General features: G+C 46.0%; 1 protein-coding gene across 1 annotated transcript; it reads right to left on the bottom strand.

Moving 5' to 3' along the window:
• Positions 1-1,214: 1,214 nt before the first annotated feature.
• On the bottom strand, positions 1,215-22,755 carry CTDSPL2 (CTD small phosphatase like 2). Its single transcript, XM_060259927.1, has 12 exons — positions 22,540-22,755; positions 19,465-19,603; positions 16,875-17,024; positions 16,476-16,682; positions 14,182-14,260; positions 13,331-13,442; positions 13,110-13,196; positions 9,359-9,421; positions 9,190-9,269; positions 5,930-6,056; positions 3,937-4,032; positions 1,215-3,400 (listed from the first exon to the last, which is right to left on the bottom strand). Exons 1-12 carry the CDS (start codon positions 22,723-22,725, stop codon positions 3,335-3,337), a joined length of 1,392 nt encoding a protein of 463 aa, XP_060115910.1. The 5' UTR covers positions 22,726-22,755; the 3' UTR covers positions 1,215-3,334.
• Between the last annotated feature and the right edge of the window lie 1,566 nt (positions 22,756-24,321).

Below are 24,321 nucleotides of genomic sequence, written 5' to 3'. Positions count from 1 at the left end.
TTTGACTAACAATTAGCTTTTGGACAACCCCGACAGCTTTGGACATTTATTCAACAAGGATGGCTTCGACTGGGTGACTTGCCTTTAAACTCTTTGGGGTCCCGCTATGGCTTCCCTACAAACTTCCCATAAACAAGGGAGTGATTCGTCTCAAGACCTTAGCTAGAAATACAGCTCCTCGTTTCCTCCTCTTCCGTGAAACCAAAGCCAACCATCCCAAGAGACTTAGATTCTCAGTGTTGTGGGGACAGCAGCAACAGCCACTGCACCAGCAGTTGTAATGTTTCCCCTGAAAGGGAAAAAGGGAATTAAAAATCAGACTTGCAGCAAAATTACAAAACGATACTTTAATATGTATTTACAGAGCAGCCCGCACTGGTTGATTTTGTCGTCCTAAACAGAACTGAAGAATTCCCCTACGATTCTAATAATCCAGGTTGTCAGAGCTCGCATTCTTTTCTTTCCAGTGACCAGACATCACAGAACAGGGACACTGGAAATAAGGTGTTGGTTAGCTTAACTACAAGCAGCCCTGGCTTTGACTTGAAAATACACAAATGCTTCAAAAAGGTACTCTAAAAAGGAGCTGTACAATTTTTCCTTGGAGTCACAGAAAAATGTCCATCAATTATTTTACTCAGGGGGAAGGGCCTACTATATTGGATTTATCTGTGAACTGTAGAAAATAATCTCTTAATACAGCATAGCAAACAAAATGTTATGGTAATGGAGAAGCACATGCATGCGCCCACACGCACACACACACACACTCACTCACTCTCCGCACCCACATATCACATAGGGCAGGGAAGGATCTTTTGCCCCCCTCCTGAGGGCTCCTGGGGGGGAGCCCTCCCTCCCGCCAGTCGCAGCTGGTGTTGGAGAGGCTCCACTGACCGCTTCGGCCACCAGAGAGCCCCCCCCCCGCCCCCCAGGAGCCAATGGGCAAGTCTCAGGAAGAGCCAAAGGGGCGTATTTGGGGGAGAACTATTCTTCAATCCATCTTTTATTGAGAAGGAACTCACAGAGAAATTTGTAGCTTTACATTTTCAGATCAAGTCTATCTATCCCCCATTATTAGAAAAACAGGGAGGGAGTGGACAAAGGGGTCACGTCTGCACAAACACACACACTTACATATACATGTATATATGTGTGTATGTGTGTAGATATATATATAGATATATATATATGTGCACACATATTTAAAAATGTAACATTATGTACATTTTATTTCAATAAAGACATTAAGATAAACAGCGTAAAGATGCTCCGATGCCCTAAAGTTAAATACATTTCAAAGATTCTCATTAAATGAATCTGTAGCATTTTTTTCCCTGCAAACAAAAAACCTTTCTCAAAATACAAAAGAAGTCAGCATTCTGGACAGCAAATGTTTTTTAAAACTTTTTTTGCAGAAAATCCGCCATGATTTTGTTTCCAATGAGTAATGATTTCCCACAAAACAGGCTTGCTCTACATGCTAACTTTTTTTTAAACAGTTCAGTGACACAATGTGCTAGCTACATATACAACAGATAATATAGTAAGAAAAACACTCAACCTGATGAAAAGTTAAAATTTTCATTAATACACTGGAAAAAGTTGACATAACTCATGCCTTTTCAAATCAAAAAATACAAAAATTAAATGTTTTCCTAAAAAGATTTTCCTTATTTTAAGGACTCATTGGAAAAATGAAGCTGCGTGTAATTTGTACAATAAAATTGTACAAGTAAACAGGTAATATACATAAAAAATTAATTGACATACTTCTCAATTATCAGTTGTCCACCTTTAATTTCCAATACTGTACTTTCTTTAACAAGCATACAAAATATCAAACTTCTCTTTAGAAAAAGTGCCGTTCTGCCGCATCCTTTACACAAAAACGGCCCGAGCCCATGGCATGTTAATGCAGCTTCGAGGCAAACTTACTAACTTTTACAAATTTTCCCCTTCCATAAAAAGCCTCCTAAAAAGGAGATTACGCTCCATTAAAAAAATATCCACCTCTTGTGTGAGCTGCATTAGAGAACCACGGCTTCAAGACCATTTCCATAGGGCATAGAAAACCACTCTGACAGCATATCACCTGCATGGGTGGCAGAGGAGTGTACTGGTCTGGACTGGACCACAGGATTCTGCATAGTTGCTGTGGCGGCCCCATCCAAGCTACACACAATTTAGAAGGGTCACAGCTGTACAGCGGAAGGACCACCAGTCCCGCCCCCCCACCCCCCGCTCCCCATGCCAGCCTCAGCTACTGAACGGCTCCCACCGTACTTCACTCCTGGGGGGCTCTGAAGGCAGGGAGAAGCTGAACTGACCCCACGGGCCTCCACAAGGACTCCTCTGCACCATGGACTCTGAGGTACTGGTTCTTGTCCATCAACCATTGAGAGTCTGTCCAGAGCACATGCCATCACAATGGTTTCAATATTCTGAATATTAGTAATTCTTATATTTCTTCTTATCTAGCCAAGTCTCTTGATTTTTGAAAAGATTTCCACTACAGTAGAATATTACAGAAACAAAAAAACCCCCAAAATAATATATAAACGCAAATTTCTAAATGAAACTTACATGGAATAAAACTAGATAATATTTTTAAACAAATATACAGTATGCCGGCAGACAAAGCAGGGAAACGGCCATCCAATCATATAATAAAAAACTAGTAAAAATTGGCTAGTTCCGGGGGAGTGGGGGGGGGGGGGGGGGGAGAGACACTATGAAGCCGCCTCAACTAAAAGGAATGCATAATGAATGTCTAAAATCTAATACAGGTCAAAAATGTAAAAAGGTTATAAACCTTAACAGGAAAAACAACCCCAACCCAACGTTTACTGGCCATTCCTGTTGAAATGAGGATCTGAAAAGTTAACACAAAAGTGGCTACAAAACCCACTTAGAGAGCACCGAACAGAGAGAAAAGAAGAGTCCATTTTCAATCTCTGTTATTCGTAAAATCCTGTGTTTTTACAGGTCAAACTGCTGGTGGCAGATACAGAATTCTTTAAAAACGGCAGATGTCCTGTACAAAAACAAAAACCTGGAGTTGCACTAGTTCTAAAGAGGCTTCTGTTCCGGCCTACCTGCTGCTGCATGGGGCACTAATCTGTATTCCGTTGGCGAAATAGAAAGTCCTTCTGTGACCCTTGATTATTGTTGGGCGTCAGAGATAAGAAAAGCGAGACAGGGTACAAAAATGCAAAACTTTCAACAGTAATGGCAATGTTTTTTGTTTCAGTCCAAAAGGGAAAAAAAAGTTTCCTGCATTCCCCCCCCCCCTTCGGTTGTCTGACGAAGGCCGGGGGAGGGGGAGGGGGGGCTAGTCGGGGGGCAGCAAGTCATGCAAGCGAAATCTGTCTCTGATGTGAGGTCGGACGTCTTCATTCTGAAAGAGGGAGAAACAAACCACAGTGACCTCTTCCGTATTTTCATGTCAGAAACAGAGTTTTCTATGTTAGTGAGTTGTCTCATCTTTATTTTTGATAACATTTACAATCCGAGTCCACAAAACAACTCTTAGAGCTCTGATTCAGAAGCTGAGAAAACTCAGCAGGGAGGCACTGTCTCCGGTAGGCCTGGCATTCTCTCCTTCCGCCCTCCCACTCGCAATTTTGTGAGCAAAAACACAGCCCAGGGAACATAAGAGGGTGCAGAGATTGTATGAGGGGAGCGAGGAGGAAAGAGGAGCAGGATCATGCCCACCCTATTTGCTTCTGTCCACTTGCACAAAAGAGAAGCCACGCCGACCACCCTCCATCCCCCTGCACATCCTGCTGCCTGACCAGAGGGTGGGAGAGGAACCAGAGGGCATTTGTAGGGGGGGAGGGCTTTTTAAAGCCCCGCTGAGCCTCCGGAGCCCAGGCAGAGGAGCTCTCACGAAGCCACAAGGCAGAGAGAGAGATCTGTCTCCAAAGTACTTACCAGCTCTACAAGTTTCTCCAGAAAAGGAATCAGTTTTAAGAGTTCATTATCATTTTTATCCATGAACCAGCTCTCTATAGGAATCCCATTTGAAAGCTGCAATAAAAACCAAAGGCAAGTTAATTTTCTGGGCTAGCATTTATTTGAAAGGGAAAGAAGTGAGGCAGGGATGGGGGGGTGGTGCTAACCAGAGAGACACACAAGAGCCCCAGCTCACAGGAACTTCCTAGCTGACCAAGAGTTTCCTTTGCCATTTGTCTCTCTGGAAGCCCAACTATACTTTAAATTTCCCTCTAGTCTCTGAAAAACAGCTCGGGGGGGGGGGGCTGTCTTTGTAGCTTTAAATGCAGAACGCATGGACACTAGAATAAACTCAGCAGCAGTTCTTGCGTCAACCAATCACAGCCATTCCGCATTCCCTATAAAATGTACGCAACATGACAAAGACGAACACCAGCAGTCCTCCATTCTCAAAACACGGGACTCTGCATTGAAACACACCCTGTCCCCTGATCCCGAGCTGCATGGGGGTTACATCTGGCAACGAAACTGATACAGCCTGAAGACAACTTCTTCTTCTTGTCCCCGAGCCAAAGGAAGCCCATTTGAAATCTACGAGGGATAGGGCCTTCTCTGTAATGGCCCCTATCTGGTGGAACCAGGTGCCGGAAGAGGTAAGGGCCCTGTGGGATCTTGTTCAATTCCGCAGGGCCTGTAAGACAGCCCTCTTCCGGCTGGCTTTTTCACTAACCGGCATTGAAATCTGAAACTGAGTGTAGTGTGATAAGATTGCTGTATGTTTTAATAATCTTAATCTGTAAATTGCCTGAACTGTCTTGTTTAATTTTAATCCATGTAAATTGTATGAAATGTTTAAACTTTATATTTTAATGTTAGGTTTTATATGTTGTAAGCCGCCCTGAGCCACTTGGTGGGAAGGGCGGGATATAAATTACAAATAAATAAATAATAAATAAATAAATAAAACAACTTGTATTTTTATAAAATGCTGAAGCCGCTTCCAGCTGAAAATGATCTCCAACCTTCAGAACCACGAGCACAGACACAGAACTTCCCTCACCTTCCTCATCCACGCCCCACCTTGGCTGCTGGCTTCATACCCCAGAAGTATTTCATTGAGTATTAGGTGAACTTTGAAAAAATGCACCATGGCATGGAAAACTACCAGCAGGGGGCAGAAATGTGAAAACCGGGCAAAACTGCACCAGCAGAACATTCACCCAATGCAGCTTTCTCCACCAGCTGATGAGGAAGGCAGACTTTCACTTCAGCCTTCGCCTCCACTCTTCCTGTAGTCTGTAACTAGTCCCCCCCCCACACCCCCGTCCTACCAAATTCAGAAAGGTCTGGCCAGTTCTTGCTTAAGAGCAGCTTGCTCTCTCCTCCGCGTGGGTATCTCTGTGAGACTCTGGGCCCAGGCTGGTTGGAGACGTATCCCCACAAGACAAATGCCTACTCGACATGTGGCCAGACAACGTGGGAAGCAATCTAGTTGCAGGGCGTTCTGCTGGGGAGGGATTTACTGAGCATAGCGGTGGTAGTGGGCCACCAGCTCTTTCCACTCATGCATCCACAGGATCCAAAACAGCCCAGCCTTCCTACTTCAAGGGATTGTGTGTAGTGGTGAACATCAGAACAAGACAGAGGCACTTGTTGTGATGTGGCAGGGAACCCCGCAATCAGGATTTTCTTAGTTCTAGCACAGCAGATACCAGACGGCAGAGTGCTAAGGAGTCATCTCTACTCCTGGGGAATCACGTACACCCGGGGGAGAGAAGAGGGAAAGACCCCACTCTTAGGATGAAATGGTAGACAGTTCAGAAGCTGCCTCTGCTAGGGACAGAGTCCACAAAGGAGGTGGCCCTGCTTTCTCCCACTCAGAGACCACTAAACAGCCCAGATGTCAGCGGATAATGTACTTTTCCCTCTTCTGTTTTACGAGAGTTGAGTAAGAAGAAGAAGAAATACTCACCTGATAGGCAAAGGCTTGTGGTGAATTGTCAATAATGATCGTTTTCGAGAGGTCTCTACCAAGGATGTTCAAATCCTTTATGTAGTTTCCTTGGACACAAACGCAATGCTCACGGAAAAGTCGGTGCCTGTGGTGAGTTAAAAGGGAGAAAATGCATCGTCACGGTGTCGCAATGTCAAAACCAACTCCCATCTTAATGGGCTCAGTTTTGAGCACAACCTTTTTCATGACGTTCCGTTCTTGGACCACCCAGTTTACGGAGGTAAAGCACTTCAACTCTGGCTTTTCCACTATTGATATTTAAAGCAGTTCACAATACTTAACCAAGGTATCAAGCAACATACATCATTCAGGGCACAACTTGTAGGCCCAAAAATCTATGGCAAACTCCCACTCTAAAAAATCCAGATGACAAAGAATGATCAAAGTCAGAGGGCTGCCAGATGCCTGAGAGGAAAGAAGGAGATTGTTCAGGCACCAACACTGGCTTCCAGTGAGCACTCCTTAGCAGAATGCTGCACAGAGGCGGGGCCACCACAGAAAAGGCCCTCCCTCCACCAGGATGCCCCTCATCCAGCTCCCAAAAGGCGGAGCAACAGGAGAAGGGCCTCTAAGGAAGACCCTGAGGCAGGTGGTCTCCTGAATTATACTCCCCCCGCCCAAAACCTTTACATTGTGGCCAGAAACAAACAGGAGACAGTGCAAATATTTCTGCGCTATCAAACATGTCAGGGTAGATTAATTTAAATCAATGGTGCATGGGAAAAGACCTGTTTTCACTAAAAAAAAAATTCTATTATTATTCTTACATATAATTCTATATGTTAGCCAGATTCAAGTCCAGTAGCATTTTGTAGACCAGCAAGGTTTTCAGAGTATAAGCTTCCGACAGTCACAGTTCTCTTCATTAAATACAAGTTGGAATCCCATTTGACTTAACCCACCCTTGACCGTCTTGTGGGTCCCTCAGGCGCTCCTGGCCTCGACTTCAGCTGATCCGCTGCAGACCGCCCCCCCTCCCGGAACAATCTTCACCTCCCAACTATCTTAGAAAGTGGCCCACCAAGGATCTCGACCAGAATGCTCACTGCCCCCCCTCTACGCCCTGCATCCAGGACAACCTTCTGTGGAGAGGGGGAAGCTGGAATCCATACTGGTTTCTTTCCCCTTTTTGTTTGCCATATAAACTGCCCTCCGCCCCCCCCCACCCCCGGGAATCTAAACCTAAAGCCATTAGGGGGTAATTCAGCAGCAAAAGATCACTTCTATCAATCAGTGGAGAGACTTTGTAGCTCCTCGTTTCAGAAACAAGCCAAACTGCTGTAAACACGCAAGTTGCTGTCACAGAATCCATTCCATTTTATGCGTCGGCATTAAGTTTCAATTCATTCTCAAAGTTTTTTTATTTTAAAAGAGAAATATTATCACTTAAAAGAGAAAGAAAATTACAACCTGACTTTAAAAAAACCCACTGATTTTTATCCACCCTGAAATACAGTCATTATGATGAACTGCCAATTCTGAATGGCCTTTACAAGCCACCCCACAGATCATCCAGCTATGCCAACCCAGGGGGCGGGGAGCTGCCCTTGCTTAGAAAGCGGTTGCTTTGGGCCGTGGAACCCACCGGGGCTCCCACGGATAAGAATCCGTCTCAAAGCACTGCCCAGCAGTCAAGCTCTTGCTCACGAGAAAGCCCCTTTATCACTAAAGGCTGGCCCCCCTGCCCAGACATAAACAAAGCAGCAGGCTCGCAGCAGTAATAATTTAAAAGAGAGAGAGAGAGAGTCTCAAAGCTAAAGAAGAATGCATCGCTCTAATGATTCACTTGAGCAGAAGGTGAAGGCCCCTGCCATTACTGTAGAAGACAATCTCGTACAGTAAACCCTGGCAATGCATTCTTCTCCACAGAGGCTGAGTCCCCCCATGACTGACCTTAGGAAGGAAGCCAAACTGACCAAAAGAACATAAGAACATAAGAGAAGCCATGTTGGATCAGGCCAATGGTCCATCCAGTCCAACACTCTGTGTCACACAGGGGACAAAAAAAACCCTAAGTGCCATCAGGAGGTCCATCAGTGGGGTCAGGACACTAGAAGCCCTCCCAAGCACCAAGAATACAGAACATCATTGCCTCAGACATAAGAACAGAAGAGAAGCCATGTTGGATCAGGCGAATGGCCCATCCAGTCCAACACTCTGTGTCACACAGTGGCCAATATATACACACACACACATACACACACACACACTGTGGCTCCATATTTTTATCTAACTCCCTCTTGAAGCTGTCTATGCTTGTAGCTGCCGCCACCTCCTGTGGCAGTGAATTCCACATGTTAATCACCCTTTGGGTGAAGAAGTACTTCCTTTTATCTGTTTTAACCCGACTGCTCAGCGATTTCATTGAATGCCCACAAGTTCTTGTATTGTGAGAAAGGGAGAAAAGTACCTCTTTCTCTACCTTCTCCAACCCATGCATTATCTTGTAAACCTCTATCATGTCACCCCGCAGTCGATGTTTCTCCAAGCTAAAGAGCCCCAAGCGTTTTAACCTTTCTTCATAGGGAAAGTGTTCCAGCCCTTTAATCATTCTAGTTGCCCTTTTCTGGACTTTCTCCAATGCTATAATATCCTTTTTGAGGTGCGGCGACCAGAACTGCACACAGTACTCCAAATGAGACCGCACCATCGATTTATACAGGGGCATTATGATACTGGCTGATTTGTTTTCAATTCCCTTCCTAATAATTCCCAGCATGGCGTTGGCCTTTTTTATTGCAATCGCACACTGTGTTGACATTTTCAGTGAGTTCTCTACCACGACCCCAAGATCTCTCTCTTGGTCAGTCTCTGCCAGTTCACACCCCATCAACTTGTATTTGTAGCTGGGATTCTTGGCCCCCATGTGCATTATTTTGCCCTTGGCCACAAAGCTGGAAGTCCCGTTTCCCTGTGCCCAAAGGTTCGCGGCAGTAGCAGCAGCAGAATTCCGGAGCTGCCCAAACCAGGTCATGAGCCATGCTGTCAAAGTTAACTTCCTATAATTATACCGTTGGTGCTTAACACCTCACATACTCATGGTTTTGAAATTGTCAAGGCTTTGTTTTGAAATCATGCCAGCTTTTCATCATCACACATTTGTGTTCAGCTCCTGAGCATGCTGTGTGCTTCAAGAGGGCAACAATTCTGAAATGCAACCATCAACATTTACATCGCAAAGGTGTGTCTCGCTCCCAATGGGTCGTGGCCAGGCTTACCTGACCAGCTGCTTTTTAGGGTCTAGTATGTTCAATAACTTGTCTGCATACACCTTCTTAGAAGCAGTAAAAAGAATGATCTACAAATGAAGCAAGGACACAATTACCACCTGCCCAGCCAGGAAATCGCTTAAAGAGACCCCTGCGCAATCCTGAGAACTTGCATTACCTCATAGATCTGGGACATGCGCTCCAGGAATTCTCTGAAGAATGGTCTTAACCGCACATAAACCTAGAACACAAAGACAATTTAACAGAATGTTCAACAGAGAGAAAGCATCAAACGTGAAGTGAACTACAGATACCAGTTAAATTCTTCCGTCAAACGTATATTAACACCACAGTCAGCAAAAAGAATTTATTCTACAATATATGATACTATTTGCTGGTCTAAGAGACAACATCCAGGAGTGATTTATTGCTATTGATACAGCAGCAAATGTAGCAGACACTCTCTTAAGTCAAAGAGTTATTTTCACTTCCTGGTGTCCAAATGTTTTAAGGTTCCACCAGAAATATCACATATGGAACCACCAAGTTAAGGGTCATTTGTAAAATAAAATAAAATGCATACTTTTGACCCTCAGGAGAATTCCCCTTCGGCTAGAATGCTTCTGCCAGATTAGTATGCTAAATTCAGGCCCAAGGAAATATTTCACAAGTTAGTACCATCGTCAGAAAACAATGCAATATCCATAAATTCTTATGCCCCTTGGAGAAAGAGGAAATAACTCGTTTCTATACCACTTAGCTTTCAAAACCTATTTGCATTCAGGGAACGTTCAAGAACCTGCCACCCAGAGTTAACGATACAGTTTTATCTAGTTAGCGCCTTGTGACTTCTGCATCTTCCATCAACAAGGAAATTTCAAAGGATCAAGCTGCCAAGCCTTAAAGCTCCCCCCCACCCCCCCAAGAATCCTGCCAGGCCACAGCCAGTATGTGCAGGGAGGTGTCAGAAGCGAAACAAGCCTCTCTCAGCTATGCACGTTTTACTCCTTCTCAAACCCAGGCCTGGAAGGCTCCAAAAGACCCTGAAGGGCAAAACTCCAAGCAGGGCATGAAATCCCATTTGTGCTGTACGGGACATCGAGCAGCTATTAGCAGAAACACACTGAAAGTCTGCAGCTGTTAACATTCAGAAAGAATGACAAAAATATTCACAAAATAGGTGAGAGATAAAATGAGCCTTCCAGCACCAACCCCCCTGAAAGCATCAAGTCTGACACACTGGAATGCAGGCAGGCAGTGGACACCAGTGGGAGGAAAATATTCCTCTGGAGAAAAGCAATGCATTATTTAGTTGCAAAGAGAAAATCAGCAAGCTCATGTTCCACAAACATCACCTTCACATCAGCTCCAATAAAGGTTTGCTGCAACAATTGCCACACTAGGCATACTACCTGTCCGCTAGAAAAATCCCTTCTGTATTTATGTGTACATTTAATCATAAGGGGAAAAAACAAACAGTAGAAAGACAGTATTACAATACTGAGGTCTGCAGCACTTCCAAATCAGAACAAAGCGATGTTTCCACACGTTTTGTGAAGTGATGGGAAAGAAGTTCTAAAAAGTTTCTTTAAGTGTAAACAATGGTACCTGGGTTATGCCCCCCCCTCAGGACCAGCAATTCCTACGACACTTTTGAGTGCCGTGCTTATGGAAAAAGCAGGTTAAAAAGGGGCCGCCTTGCCAAAGACTACTAAACTAACTTTGTGACAGAGAATCCTCACTTTACACGGCTAAGCCCAGTGTACCAAACATGGTTTTCAAGGCACAGCAGAAGGAGATGTCCCAGAACAAAGCCAGGCACAAGACATCCTCCCAGTCACACTTACCAGTCCACATCAGCCACAGAACACGTTTCCCAGCATTGCTACTGTCTTTAGCAAGGAAGCTCTACACATTCTAAACAGCTGGTGCCTCTAATAACCTCAGCTCCAACCTACAGATACAGGATACCAACACAGCTACCCTTATTTTGACTTTGACTAAACGGTAGTTTCTCTCCAGAATCTAGTAAAAAAACAGGACAACACCGAGACTTCAGTTATTATCTTAAAGGGCTACAAATGCCTGACGATCCATTAATATATTTTCTTGCCCTTTACACTCCCTTTACATTTACTTCCTCATCAGCAGAAAAACAACAAGAAAAGCTTAAAGAATACTATGTGATGTGTAGCTGAAGAAGTGTGCATGCCTTGAATAAAACTTGGTTGTTCTTAAAGGTGCCACTGGACTCCAACTTTGTTATCTGGTGCATATATAAAACTTGCAATTCAATCCAAATCATAATAGATGAATGAGTTAGTTTTGCAGAGAATTCCTCTTAGACACAGATGAAATGCTTAAAGTCTTCATCTCTGAAGTATTACGTGGCAGAAGTGAGTTTCCCAAGAAGTAACCTCTGTTTTTGTCTATAGCCGTAAATGATATGAACCAGAACCTAAGGCATATATAATTTGAAAACTGGTACCAATAAAACAGTGCAATTTATTCCCAAATGTTCTTGAAATGCAAAACGCTTATGGATTAGGACCACCTCTGGAGCATTCCTAGCTGCACATCTCAGCCTGTTTACTTGGAAGAAACTTTTAATGAAACAGAGTCAGTGGACAGGTTAAAGATTGGCAGTTACTAGTTTCCCAGGAAAATGCTGCTATAACTGTAGAAGCTGGAGTCTGCTGAGTTGTCAACCCCCTGCTATGAAATCACAGACACACTTCAGGCCAAAGAGACTGTTCAGGGCTCTGCCCAGCGTAAATTCTAACTTCCCCCCAAATTCGAACATGTCCCAGATCACTGACAGAATCATCCTTTTGAAACACTTGAACGGACGTTTGTAGAACAGTGCCTGCTACTGAGCTGCGCTCCAGTCCAACGTACAGAGCACCTCAGTCACAGACTGCACAGGTGGAAGGAATGCCAAAGCAGAATTCCAGCCCTGACTTCTGCTATCCAAGAGTCAATGGTTTCTCCCAGTCTAGTCTAAGAGGGAAGTGGACATGGTCATAACCAAACAGGAGACAGGAAACCCACGTTGTTGTCTTTTAATCTCATTTTGAGCCCCAGAATTTTGAAGGATTTAAAAATAAAACAAAAGACAAAAGACAAGTTTTAAAAATTAGGGTAAAGTACCTGGACAAGTGTCCGTTTAAGGCGCCTGATGCCATTCTCCAAAGATACTACAGAGGGGTCCAATATCGTGCGAACTACATGGAGGGAAGCTGTTGCTACTCCCAGTACATCACACAATAGGGACCTGAGAACAACAGCCGGGGTCAGTGCAGCATCTTTGGCAGTTGCTGGAACACACATCCTCCTCCTCCTTCCCCTGCTCCTTCCTATACAGAATTGTTGAGTGCCCAGTAGATGAAAGCTAAGCAAGTGTTGTGAAGAGCAACCAACAGCTCGCAACCTGGCAGACTCCATCAACAAAAGCAACTCTAGTCACAAAAAGCAGCAACTGGGAACGAACGAAGAGAGGGACCTGCTCAGAGAGCAAAGTTATCAGCATCTCAGGAAAGATTTTATTCATTAATTTTTGCAGAAATAAGCAATTAAACACAGCACGGATTAGCTCCCTCGAGCAAGGAAGAAAGGATGCCTTTGGCCAAAGTCTTCTCTGGCAGACTGCTCGCCATTTAACACTTCCAGCATTCCTGTCTCCACTTGCTGGTAAGGCTATTCAGAAGAAATACAATAAGAGGAATCCATCTGACTTCCTAAACTAATCAATATTGCAACTGACAAATAAGCGGTGCACCACAGAACTTCAAATACCTGAAAACTTGCCCAAGAAAACGACATGTAACCAATACCACTCAACTTTCAGCACATAGGGAGGGCAAGAGAACATTTTGCCCATTAATTCATACAAATAGGTTTACCCTTCATCCCGATTAAGTTGTGATTACCTGGTAGATGACATCTTGGAAAAGGACTGGAAAGGTAAGTGCAGCATCTTCTAGTTCATTTAGACTACAATGGACTAACGTTTCATCCTACAAAGAATGAAGAAAACAGAAAGACTTAATGGTCAAAAGATTAATAACTGATTTGTGTTATCTGACAGGAAACACCCACCCACCATAACCAAAGGTTCAAGTTTCTGCCAAGCATAATTTATAATCCTTACCAAGTCTAGAACTAAGGAGAACTCTGGTGTGCTTCTGGTTTTCAGGGGAAGGGCAGGCTTCCGATTAAGTTGCTCTTCTGTTAGCGGCGGAACATGTTTGATGAAATAGTAGCTGCGAGGAAGACACACCAAGACACTGTTTGTTCGCTGACTTCAATGCATGCTTTTTGGAGTGACTGCAGAGAGGGTGAATAACTTAGAAGCAAATTCAAAGTTAGGGTTAAGGGCTAGCAAACTGATATAAAGCACCAGGCTTGTGGTACAGTGGCTGGCATAATCTACTGGACACACAAAACCCCCAAACCCATTTTGGAAAAGAGAATGAGGGGCTGAATGAGGTTGTTTCATGCCAGTTTAATCACCACAGACGCCCAACTGTGGCAGGCAGAATTATGCTCAAAGTAAAAGTATCATAAAGTATTTAAGGGTTGATTCACTTTCTTTAATCACCAATGAAACAGGTAGTCCTGTGCAACCACCAGTTGTTCCCGATTCTGGGGTGACGCTGCTTTCACAGCACACTTTTTACAGGGTGGTTTGCCATTGCCTTCCCCAATCATCTACACTTTCCCCCCAGCAAGCTGGGTACTCATTTAACCGACCTCGGAAGGAAGGAAGGAAGGCTGAGTGAACCTTGAGCTGGCTACCTGAACCAGCTTCCACTGGGATTGAACTCAGATTGTGAGCAGAGAGCTCAGACTGCAGTACTGCAGCTTTACCACTCTGCACCATGGGGCTACTCTGTGTGTATACGCACACACACATATATACATACATAAATACATACATACATATAATGTATCTCATAAAACACCTAGAACTACAAACTGAAATAAAAGAGGAATACATACGGATCGAAGACTTCCCAGTCTTCTTCATAGGTGGCTTCGGCGTGAGCTGATGAATAACCGCTGTCCGGAGAGACTGGTGCTACAAAAACAAGATTAGTTGTCACTTATTTAATCTAAAGGAGAGAGAATGTTTCTTCTAGCAGCTGACTGGAGGCTAGCAGCGTTTTATTGGAAATGTATTTATATGCTGCGTTTCCATATCACTGAAAGCAGTTTCCATAAACAGTCCAATCCAGTCCACAAAACAAATTAATTTTACAGCTTCAAAAACAGTACTCGCACCAAAACCATGAATCAACCAAAGGCCATTTTAAAAAGCTCTGCTCTGCAACTTCTGAACAGCAGCAAAGATGAGACAAGTCCTCACGTCAATGGACAGCCCACCCCAAAGGGCGGGAGCTACCAGAGGAAGAGCCCTCCTCTGGACCAGCGGTGTGCATTTCCTGCTGCCAGCATCCTTGCTGGCTTCTGCGGGGAGAAGGCACTCACGTTCACACGAATGGAAGTTTCTGAGTTCTCCTTGAGGGCAGCCCCAGGCATTGAGTCATTGTTCATTTATAAGTCCACCTTTCTGACTGATGCTCAGTGCAGATTACGCAATGTAAACCAATGCAATCAATATATGAAAAGATCCCTAATAAGCATTATGCTCAGACTAGGATTATATAAAACTGAATGAACACAGCAGATCAGGCGTGATGTGGAGTGCAGACACAATGAAGAAAAATCACATCAATAGAAACTGCAGTGAGAACAGGGCAATAATGTATCTTGTACATAGCAGTATAACTCCAACGTCCCTTTCTTTCTTATAAAGCACCTTCCTGAACCATTCTACTAGACCAGGGGCGGCCAAACTGTGGCTTGGGAGCAACACGTCGCTGTGTCACACATATTGTGTGGCTCTGAAGGCCCCCAAAATCCCACGGACCAGCCTGGAGGAGGCATCTGACTCTTTAAATCACCTCTCCAAGCTAAGCCAGCTGGCTGCTTGGAGAATGCATTTAAAGTTAAAGTTGCTTTCTTTCCACCTCCCCCTTCCCCCATCTATTTGTGGCTCTCAAGCATCTGACATTTATTCTATGTGGCTCTTGCATTACACAAGTTTGGCCACAAGAGTATCACAAAACTGGTGCGCAGTCAAGTCACAGCTGACTTATGACAACCCTGCAGAGTTGTCAAGGCAAGAGACCGTGCGCAGAGGAGAGTTACCACTGCCTGCCCCTTTGCTGCAACATAAGCTCATAAGAGAAGCCATATTGGATCAGGCCAATGGCCCACCCAGTCACACAGTGGCCAAAAAAAACCCCAGGTGCCTTGGTGGAGAGAGACGACAGCCCTGCAACACTCCTCCAGACCAACACTCAGACTGTTATCTCCCTTGATCACTCCCTGTGTCTTTTCACACACATGACTGAGACGACTGCACTCCCGCCCCCTCACTTGCCCTGCATTCCCAGTGGGGCAACAGGACGGTGTAATCAATGGTATCAAGCGTTGCTAACAGACCTACCAAACCAGCTGCAAAGCATTTTTCCCAGCTATTATTTTAAACCCAAAAAGCTTCCTTTGAAAAGTTTCAGGAAGCACACCTATTTTAAAAAGCCGCTGTTAACCTGATCCTTGGGTGTCCCAATTTTCTCCCAACACATTGTCTCAGCACATGGCTAGCCAGTGCTGCAGGAAACGGCCCTCCTCTAACCCTGTCAACACCCTCAACTAGCCTCTATCGCCCAATCTGCACACAGGCCAGAATGCCAGTAAGTGGGCAGAAAAGATTTTATTTGCAAAGAAGCGAGCAAAAACGGCAGAGTCTATATTACGCGCCAATTTGATCAAAACTTGCCTCAGGGCGACTAGGCTGGGCTATGCTGTATCCTGACAATTTATCTTTCTAAGGAGACTGACTAACCAAATGAAATGGTTAAAGGCTGCAAAAGGCCAGCTGCAAGAATCACCGGTCATTTCACGCAAGGTTTTCTTAAAGTACCAACACAAAAACATGTATGGCACATCTGAATACCCCACCCAAGAGAGTTGGGTCATCTCCTACAGCCGACTGCTCAGTGGATGGACTAGCAGCCTCAGTTTCTTTTGAGTCCAAGCTGCTGCACCCCCAAAGTCCCCAGGTGTTTCTCCCTCCTGCTGCATTCCTCAGGCAGAGGCAGCCGGATGAACCGCGTAGCAACCTCAGCGCCTCCTCACTGGCGCGGACTGGGACTGGACCGGCAAAGGCTGAGCGGAGCTGGTTGTCTAAGTGTCCCGAGGCGACCCAGAACACGCAGGGCCCTTACCTGTGAGCGGGGGCAGATCGCGGTCAGGCACCTCCTCCAAGCCGTTGTCGATGGCTGACCGGACCTGCACCGTCTGGCTGGCGTAAGACGCTCCATTGGCTGAGGTGGCCGTGCTGGTGATGATCTCATCCACCTGCTCCATATCCAGCTGTTTCACGATTTCTTCCGCTTCCACAGCCTGCCCTGGGGAATCTGAACCAGCTGTTCCTGAAATGAGATCCCCTTGACAGTTTGCCCCTGCAACCAGCTCAGGCGACCTGAGGATCGACACCACCAGGTTCTCTTTTCAGATTAAGATGCTTTAAAAAAATGAATAACCAAAAGCCTTATTTCCTGCCCAGAAGAAGAGATCTATTGCACAGTACTTCATATGTAAGTGCAGCTTGGCACAATACTTGCCATTTTTATTTGCTGGTGAGAAAAAATTGAAGACGGGAGAAAAGATGGTCCCCAGTAACGTAGTTCGTGGGGGGCTGCCGGTGTTGGGATTATCTTCCAATTTTCCATTTTGCCGAACGTGCTGGTTTGTCATTTCATAATTTCCAGCTTCTAGAACACACACACACACAAAAAAAAAACACTTCTAGTAGCCAACATTCTACTCCAACAATTTTCCTGCTGCCATTTTACCGCCAGGGTTGGGGTGACGAATGATGGAAGGTGCCATTACATGAACCTCCGTTACTAGAGATGTGCATTTAGCTTTCAACCATGTCATGAAAATCTGCACAGAAGGAAAAACAATATTGCACCTGATAGAACTTCTAGGACTCTGGCTCGGGTGTCTGGTTGAGGGCAGCAAGGGTTTCCCCTGGCACTCATGTCCACTGCTGCCTCCTCCCCCCCGCCCCCCCCCCAAAAAAGCAGTGGCATCATTTGGTAGTTTAGCACCATCTCCTCAGGGAAATTATTGTTTTTATCGCTTTTAACTGTGAATTAAATATCTGAATGTTTTTATTGATGTACACCACCCTGAGCGCTTCTTTACTGGGGAGGGAGGTCTAGAAATTTAATAAATAAACAATAAAAGCTTACGTCACAGTAACTGTGTGTGTCCTTAGGATGCCGCAAGGCTTTGTCACCATGACACCTCTAGGCAACATTCTCTGCCCTCTGTCATGTGCTTCGGCCTAACCCAGGATCCTGGCCTTCAGGCAGAATTTATGGACTTCGCTTCTATGCCCTCTTTCTCCTCTGTTGGGAGCCAAATAGGCTTCCATGGTTCTCCACTCTTCCATTTTCACCTCACAACAAACCTGTGGGGTGGAGTGGGCCAACTGTGGCTGGAGGGGCAGAGCATCGTCTTCACATGCAGAAGGCCGCAGACTCAATCCCTGGCTTCTGCAGTTAAAAGGCTAAGAACATCAGAGAAGCCATGTTGGATCAGGCCAATGGCCCATCCAGTCCAGCACTCTGTTTCACAGAAGAACATAAGAGAAGCCATGCTGGATCAGGCCAATGGCCCATCCAGTCCAGCACTCTGTGTCACACTGTGGATCAGGCAGGGGGGGAAAGGAAAGGTTTCCGCCTGAGACCTTAAAGAGCCACTGCCAGTGAGGAGTAGCCAGTGCTGACTGTGATGGACCAAGGGCAGGGCGGGATGGGATGGGATCTGATTCAGTCTAAGGCAGCTTCCTATGCTCCTATGACTGGCCCAAGGTCTCTCAAGTGAGCTTTCAGGGCAGAAGCGAGGATTTGAACTTGGGTCTCCCAGATCCTAGTCTGACCCACGGACCAGAACAGCCCCTCACTATGCAGAGCTGACACGACTGCCTGGCTGGTAGCCTCCCAGGCAAAGAAATCGGTCGCATCACAGCAGGCCACCACTGCCTGTGTCGAATGAGTGAGCACGACCCCTTGAAGGACACAGCCCCAGGGCTGCTAGAAAGCAGCAGGCGATGATGGCACAGTGCAACAATCACACACAGTTCACCCAGGCAGCTGGGACAGAGCTGCAATAGCCAGAGTGTCCTGGGTTTTGTTTGTTTTTTTAAAGAACAGAAAGTGTGCTTCTGCAATGATGAATTCATAGGGAGAAAAGGCTGCACATAGAGAAACCCGTTTTCCCAAAGGAAGAAACGCTACCTGCACTGGTGATCTTGCTCCCCTGCAACAGCATGCCCTAGAACGGCTCTCACATCAAGCCGAGAGCAGACAGCTTCATTGCCTGCCTAGGGGACTGGCACACTTGAGCAGGCCGGAATCTGAGAGCTCAAGAGGCAGATCCCAGCTCAGGGAGGAGGTTCTTGTGTGGCCCTGGGCAGGACTCCTCCTGGCCTCACATGCTCCAACAATGAAGACTTCCTGGTTTAGAACTGAGTGTCACTTGTCTTGACATCCAAATTGGAAGCTTAACAAATTCAAGTTTTTTTCTTTTGAGCCCAGCGGCAGGTTGAAGACCAGTGAAGTTTTATTCAAGGTAGAAGTTTTTGTGTGCACATGCATGAAAGGTGCATGTGCACACAAACTTGGTTGGTCTTTCAGGTGTCTGGCTGAACGAAAACTTTGTCCTGCTGCTTCAGACCAACACGATGACCCCCCTTGAATCTAGTTTATTTCTTATGTAAAATCCTGGGGCAATTTGTTAAGGAAGCCGATTCAGATATCGCAACAAATTAAAGTGAATTTTAAACTAGGAAGTTTCTCTCCCTTTCTCTGGAAAGGGCGTATAAGGAGCGGAGGAAACCAATGCATGATCAGATATTTCTATAGTTTGTCTGAACGCTCATGCAGCCCCCTTCCCCACTCCAGCTTCAGGGAAAGTCAAAAAGCATTTTTTTATTATTTATTGCATTTGATTAATCGCCCTATTCCCGGCTAGTGCACAATAAAGACACGACATACATGTTACAGTCACCCCCAACGCCGTCCTGCTACTATGAGCTCAGTTATTTCCGCTTATTAAATGAGCGCCAACAGTCCTAGTAACTTCAGTGGTGCCAAAGAAACAAGGACTTCAGAGGAACGAATGGGGTAAACATTCACAAACCTCCATTCACTTGACTTTTCCGCCTCACTCGAGAGATCTGTTTGTTAGGTTTCTCTCCTGTTCGAGGAGTAGAACTAATCAGGTTGTCATCTATATCACGCTCAATGCGACTTCTCTTAGCTGGATGTTCTCTTTCATCCTTAAAACAGAAAATGTACCCAAATCATAACCAGGTTTTTTTTTTAAGACAACTACCAGCAAAAATTTTTGGGTCAACTTCTACTGATCCTCACTTCTGGGAGCATGGCATTGAACACCAGCATCTGCCTCACTTTATTGACACATCCTTCAAAGTTCATTTCTGAACGGGGAGGGGTGGGGGAGGAGTTGTGACTTAAATAAAAGGGGCCAGAAACAATCTGCATTTCCACCCCTCACATTTCTACACCTCATGCAATGGAGAACAAAGACCAAAGGCTCAAATTCATTTCATTTAAGCAGTGCTGAATGCTAAGGCCATGCTGTCAAGATTTTTTTGAGGCTGGCTGATATACTTCCGTCCTCCCATACTCCTGAGATTTTGCATCAATTACCTGTCCTACCTTAAGGTACAGGAAAGCCCACTCGAAAATTGCCACAGCTTAAAAGTTGCCATGAAGACTCTCCTCCACCCTGTAGAAGGGCATCGCTCCAGGACAGGGGTGGCCAAACTGTGGCTCTTTCGTACATATTGTGTGGCTCTTGAAGCTCCCACCACCCCCCTGGCCAGCTTGGGAGAAGGCATTTCTCTATTTCAATCACTTCTCCAAGCCAAGCGAGCTAGCAGTTTGGAGAATGAATATAAAGTTAAAATTTGCTTTCCTTCCACCTCTCTTTCCCTCCCTGCTCTCAAACATCCGATGTTTATTCTCTGTGGCTCTTATGTTAAGCTAGCTTGGCCACTCCTGCTCTAGGAGCATACAGAAATCCCCTGCTCTGTTCAGCCAGGAGAACCTTTGACAGCACAGCCCTTGTGGGTCAAACGTGTTCCCTTTCTGGGTACAGCTTCCTTGTATTCCCCAATCCAAAGAATGCCCCCCCCTCGCTGTTCTTCTGGAAGATGGACATTTCCATTCTGATCAACAACAAGAGAACAATCTAACCCACCTTTCTGACGCCTGACTGGGACATGTGGGGTGAGGTTATGGGCTGTATCAGTACCACAGGGACCGGACTACACTTTTGACACCCAGCAGAATGAATCTCTGCTGAAAGCACTAAATTAAGTTTCTTTGAGGGCAATGAACTCCATACAGGGAATTAGCAAACTACAAACATTTTTTTTTTGTCCTTGATCCCCCCCCCTCTGTATTTGCTGCCCATGCTAAGAACTATAGCGCTCAATTTATTGTCACGCTCACATCAGCAAGCTGGTCTTCAAACTGGCACATCTAAGACTACCAGCAACTCGCCAAAAGTGAAGTCGCTCAGTTCAGTGTGTTCACGGAAAGTCTGACAGAAAGCAAGACATTTTAATCCAGCCACCTGAAAATCTCAACATAGCAGACCTGGTGACTCTCCCCCCGAGAGGAGCTCCACAGTGCAGATGACACCACTGGTGCGGTGCAGCCTCATGGGGAATACTGTGTACAGGTCTGGTCGCCACATCTCAAAAAGGATACTGAAGAGCTGGAAAAAGTGCAGAAAAGGGCAACCAAAATGATCACGGGGTTGGAGCACTTGCCCCACAAGGCAAGGCTAAAGCAGCTGGGGAGGGGTTAGTTTAGAAAAAAGGTGAGCGTGGGGCGACACGTTAAGAGGTCTACGAGATTATGCACGGGGTAGAGAAACTGGATAGAGAAAAGTCTTCCCCCCTCTTCCATTGTAACCGAACTGGGGGCCAACCTATGTAATTTGATTGAATGTAGATTCAAGACAGACAAAAGGGAAGTTCTGCTTCACATAACAGGTAGCTAGTTTGTGGAACTCACTGCCACAAGACGTGCAATGCCCACTGACTTAGAGGTACTTCAAAAAGGCGTTCAATAGATCTATTGTGGAATTATGGGAGCCGGGGTGTGTGTGTGTGTGCAGTGATTAGAGAGATCCTCTCATCCCCCCTCCTCCTTGGAAGCTTGTTGGGTGACCCTGAGCCAGCCCCACCCTCTCTGCCTAGCCTACCTCGCAGGGTTGCTGTGAGGATAAAACGGAGGAGAGGAGAAGGATGGGAGCTGCTTTCAGTCCCCAGCAGGAGGAAAAGTGGAATACATAAACGAAGCAAATAACTGAATAAGAAATCCAGCCGTGGCAGCCAAAAGGGACCTCTGGATTCCGACCACGGGGACAGCTGTTGTCTGCCGGCAGGGGCCGACCAGATGCCGCAGGGAAACAGGATGCTAAGAGATGGACCACTGCCTGACCCACCAGGGCTGCTCTCACGCTTTCCAGAAGAGCGGGGAGGAAACACTCACCCCTTCCCTTGGAACAGTCTTTAGAGAAGGGATCAAACTGTTTAAGCAACAGCCATTTAAAGACTCTGCAAAATGCCTGGTGGTTAATTTGTTCCTCTAAACAAACACACTGTCAGAGGAATCGAACCGTGTCGCTGGCTTGATAATCTGCACTGGCTGCCCTTCTCTTTCCAGGCTGATTCTCAGTTTTATGGCCCTAAACGGCCTGTGACCACCAGGGGGCCTAACGGGCCACCTCCTCTCCTACTGCCAGGGACCAGATCTTCTTCAGTACCCCTGCCTGCTGTGTCCAGAGGTAAGGAGGGTGACAATCACAGACAGGGCTTCTCCAGCCGTGGCACTTTCCTGAAGCATGGCCGCCTGCTTGAGGCTTGCCTGGCACATCTACCCTACTCTCTTTCAGGCACCGAGATAAAATGTTTTTACTTCGAAGTTCAATTAAGGTGTAATCTTTTAACATCAATTTTATAGCCTGCTTTCACCTTGCAATCTGTTTTATCGTGCTCATTTTAAACCGCTCGGTGTTTTCTACTGCCCTGCGTTCTGGCAGGGCTGTTAGTTGTGTTTATGGTTTATATTATATTTTGTTTGGTAAGCCATCTCAGGCAGGTTCCATGGATGGAGAGCCAGCATGTAGGTTTTCTAAAGAAAATTAAAATTTCCCTAACAGCTGCTGAGCACTTACCTTGGGGGTGCTCCCTTTAATGAACTTTTTGATTGAAGACAATAAGCCAGTTTCATTCTTCTGTGGTTTTCCTCCACCAACAGGCAGGCTTTCTTCGACCTCTGAGTATTTCCGCTTCACCCTCAGGGCACGCTGCGGGTAATTTTGATTCGACTGCTGAGAAGCTTTCCGCGTTCTCAGCCTCATCTTTGTTGGTATCACATGTAAAACTGAAAAAAAGAACGGAGAATCCTCTAAGTTTAAAAGTACGAACACTCTATAGTTATACTGCACTTATAAGAATTATTCCAACACAGTGGAAAGTGTGATTCTTTGTCTCTCAATGCATATTTTACTCAACATACAACACAACGGGTTGGATCCAATAACAAAGACCGCAGAAGGAGATGGCAGAGTGGGTCTCCCCCATCTCCTGCTCTTTGCTCCCAAAATCAAAGAGGGGAATCAAATTCAAGAGGGGAATGGATAAGCATATGGAGCAGAGCTCCATAAGTGGCTATTAGCCACAGCTTATCATTGGAACTCTCTGGGACAGTGATGCTCTGTGTTCTAGTGCTTCGGGGGGGGGGGGCACAGTGGTAGGGCTTCTAGTGTCACTGGTGGACCTCTTGATGGCACTTGGGTTTGGGGGGTTTTGGCCACTGTGTGGCACAGAGTGTTGGACTGGATGGGCCACTGGCCTGATCCAACAGGGCTCCTCTTATGTTCTTATGTGACACAGAGTGTTGGACTGGATGGGCCACTGGCCTGATCCAACATGGCTTTATGTTCTTATCCAAAGGGTGATTAACATGTGGAATTCACTGCCACAGGAGGTGGTGGCGGCCACAAGTATAGCCACCTTCAAGAGGGGTTTAGATAAAAATATGGAGCACGGGTCCATCAGTGGCTATTAGCCACAGTGTGTGTGTATATATAAAAATTTTTGCCACTGTGTGACACAGAGTGTTGGACTGGATGGGCCGTTGGCCTGATCCAACATGGCTTCTCTTATGTGACACAGAGTGTTGGACTGGAGGGGCCATTGGCCTGATCCAACATGGCTTCTCTTATGTGTGACTCAGAGTGTTGGACTCGAGGGGCCATTGGCCTGATCCAACATGGCTTCTCTTATGTGTGACTCAGAGTGTTGGACTGGAGGGGCCACTGGCCTGATCCAACAGGGCTTCTCTTATGTTCTTAAAGCACAACCGTCAGATGTACAACGGTACAGGATGCTGCAACAACGAGGGCAATATCTACTAAAACTGCCCCCTCCTCCGCTGATGACAGAAGGAAGCACCCCCCCCGCAGTGTGGTACACAAGGCTCTCCTGACCCTCAGAGAGGAGAAGGAGGAGGAGAAGAAAAAGACTGCAGATTTATACCTCACCCTTCTCTCTGAATCAGAGACTCAGAGCGGCTCACAATCTCCTATATCTTCCTACCCCCAAAACAGACACCCTGCGAGATGGGTGTGGCTGAGAGCTCTTACAGCAGCTGCCCTTTCAAGGACAACTCTTGCGAAAGCCATGGCTGACCCAAGGCCATCCCAGCAGGTGCCAGTGGAGGAGTGGGGAATCAAACTCAGTTCTCCCAGATAAGAGAGCTATGGCTGACCCAAGGCCATTCCAGCAGGTGCAAGTGGAGGAGTGGGGAATCCAACCCGGTTCTCCAAGTTAAGAGAGCTCTGGCTTACCCAAGGCCATTCCAGCAGCTGCAAGTGGAGGAGTGGGAAATCAAACCCGGTTCTCCCAGATAAGAGTCTGCACACTTAACCACTACACCAAACTGGCTCTCAAGA

Source organism: Heteronotia binoei, chromosome 19 (genome assembly GCF_032191835.1).
Source record: "Heteronotia binoei isolate CCM8104 ecotype False Entrance Well chromosome 19, APGP_CSIRO_Hbin_v1, whole genome shotgun sequence".
NCBI classification, from domain to species: domain Eukaryota; kingdom Metazoa; phylum Chordata; class Lepidosauria; order Squamata; family Gekkonidae; genus Heteronotia; species Heteronotia binoei.
This window is presented reverse-complemented; position numbering and strand designations above follow the sequence as displayed.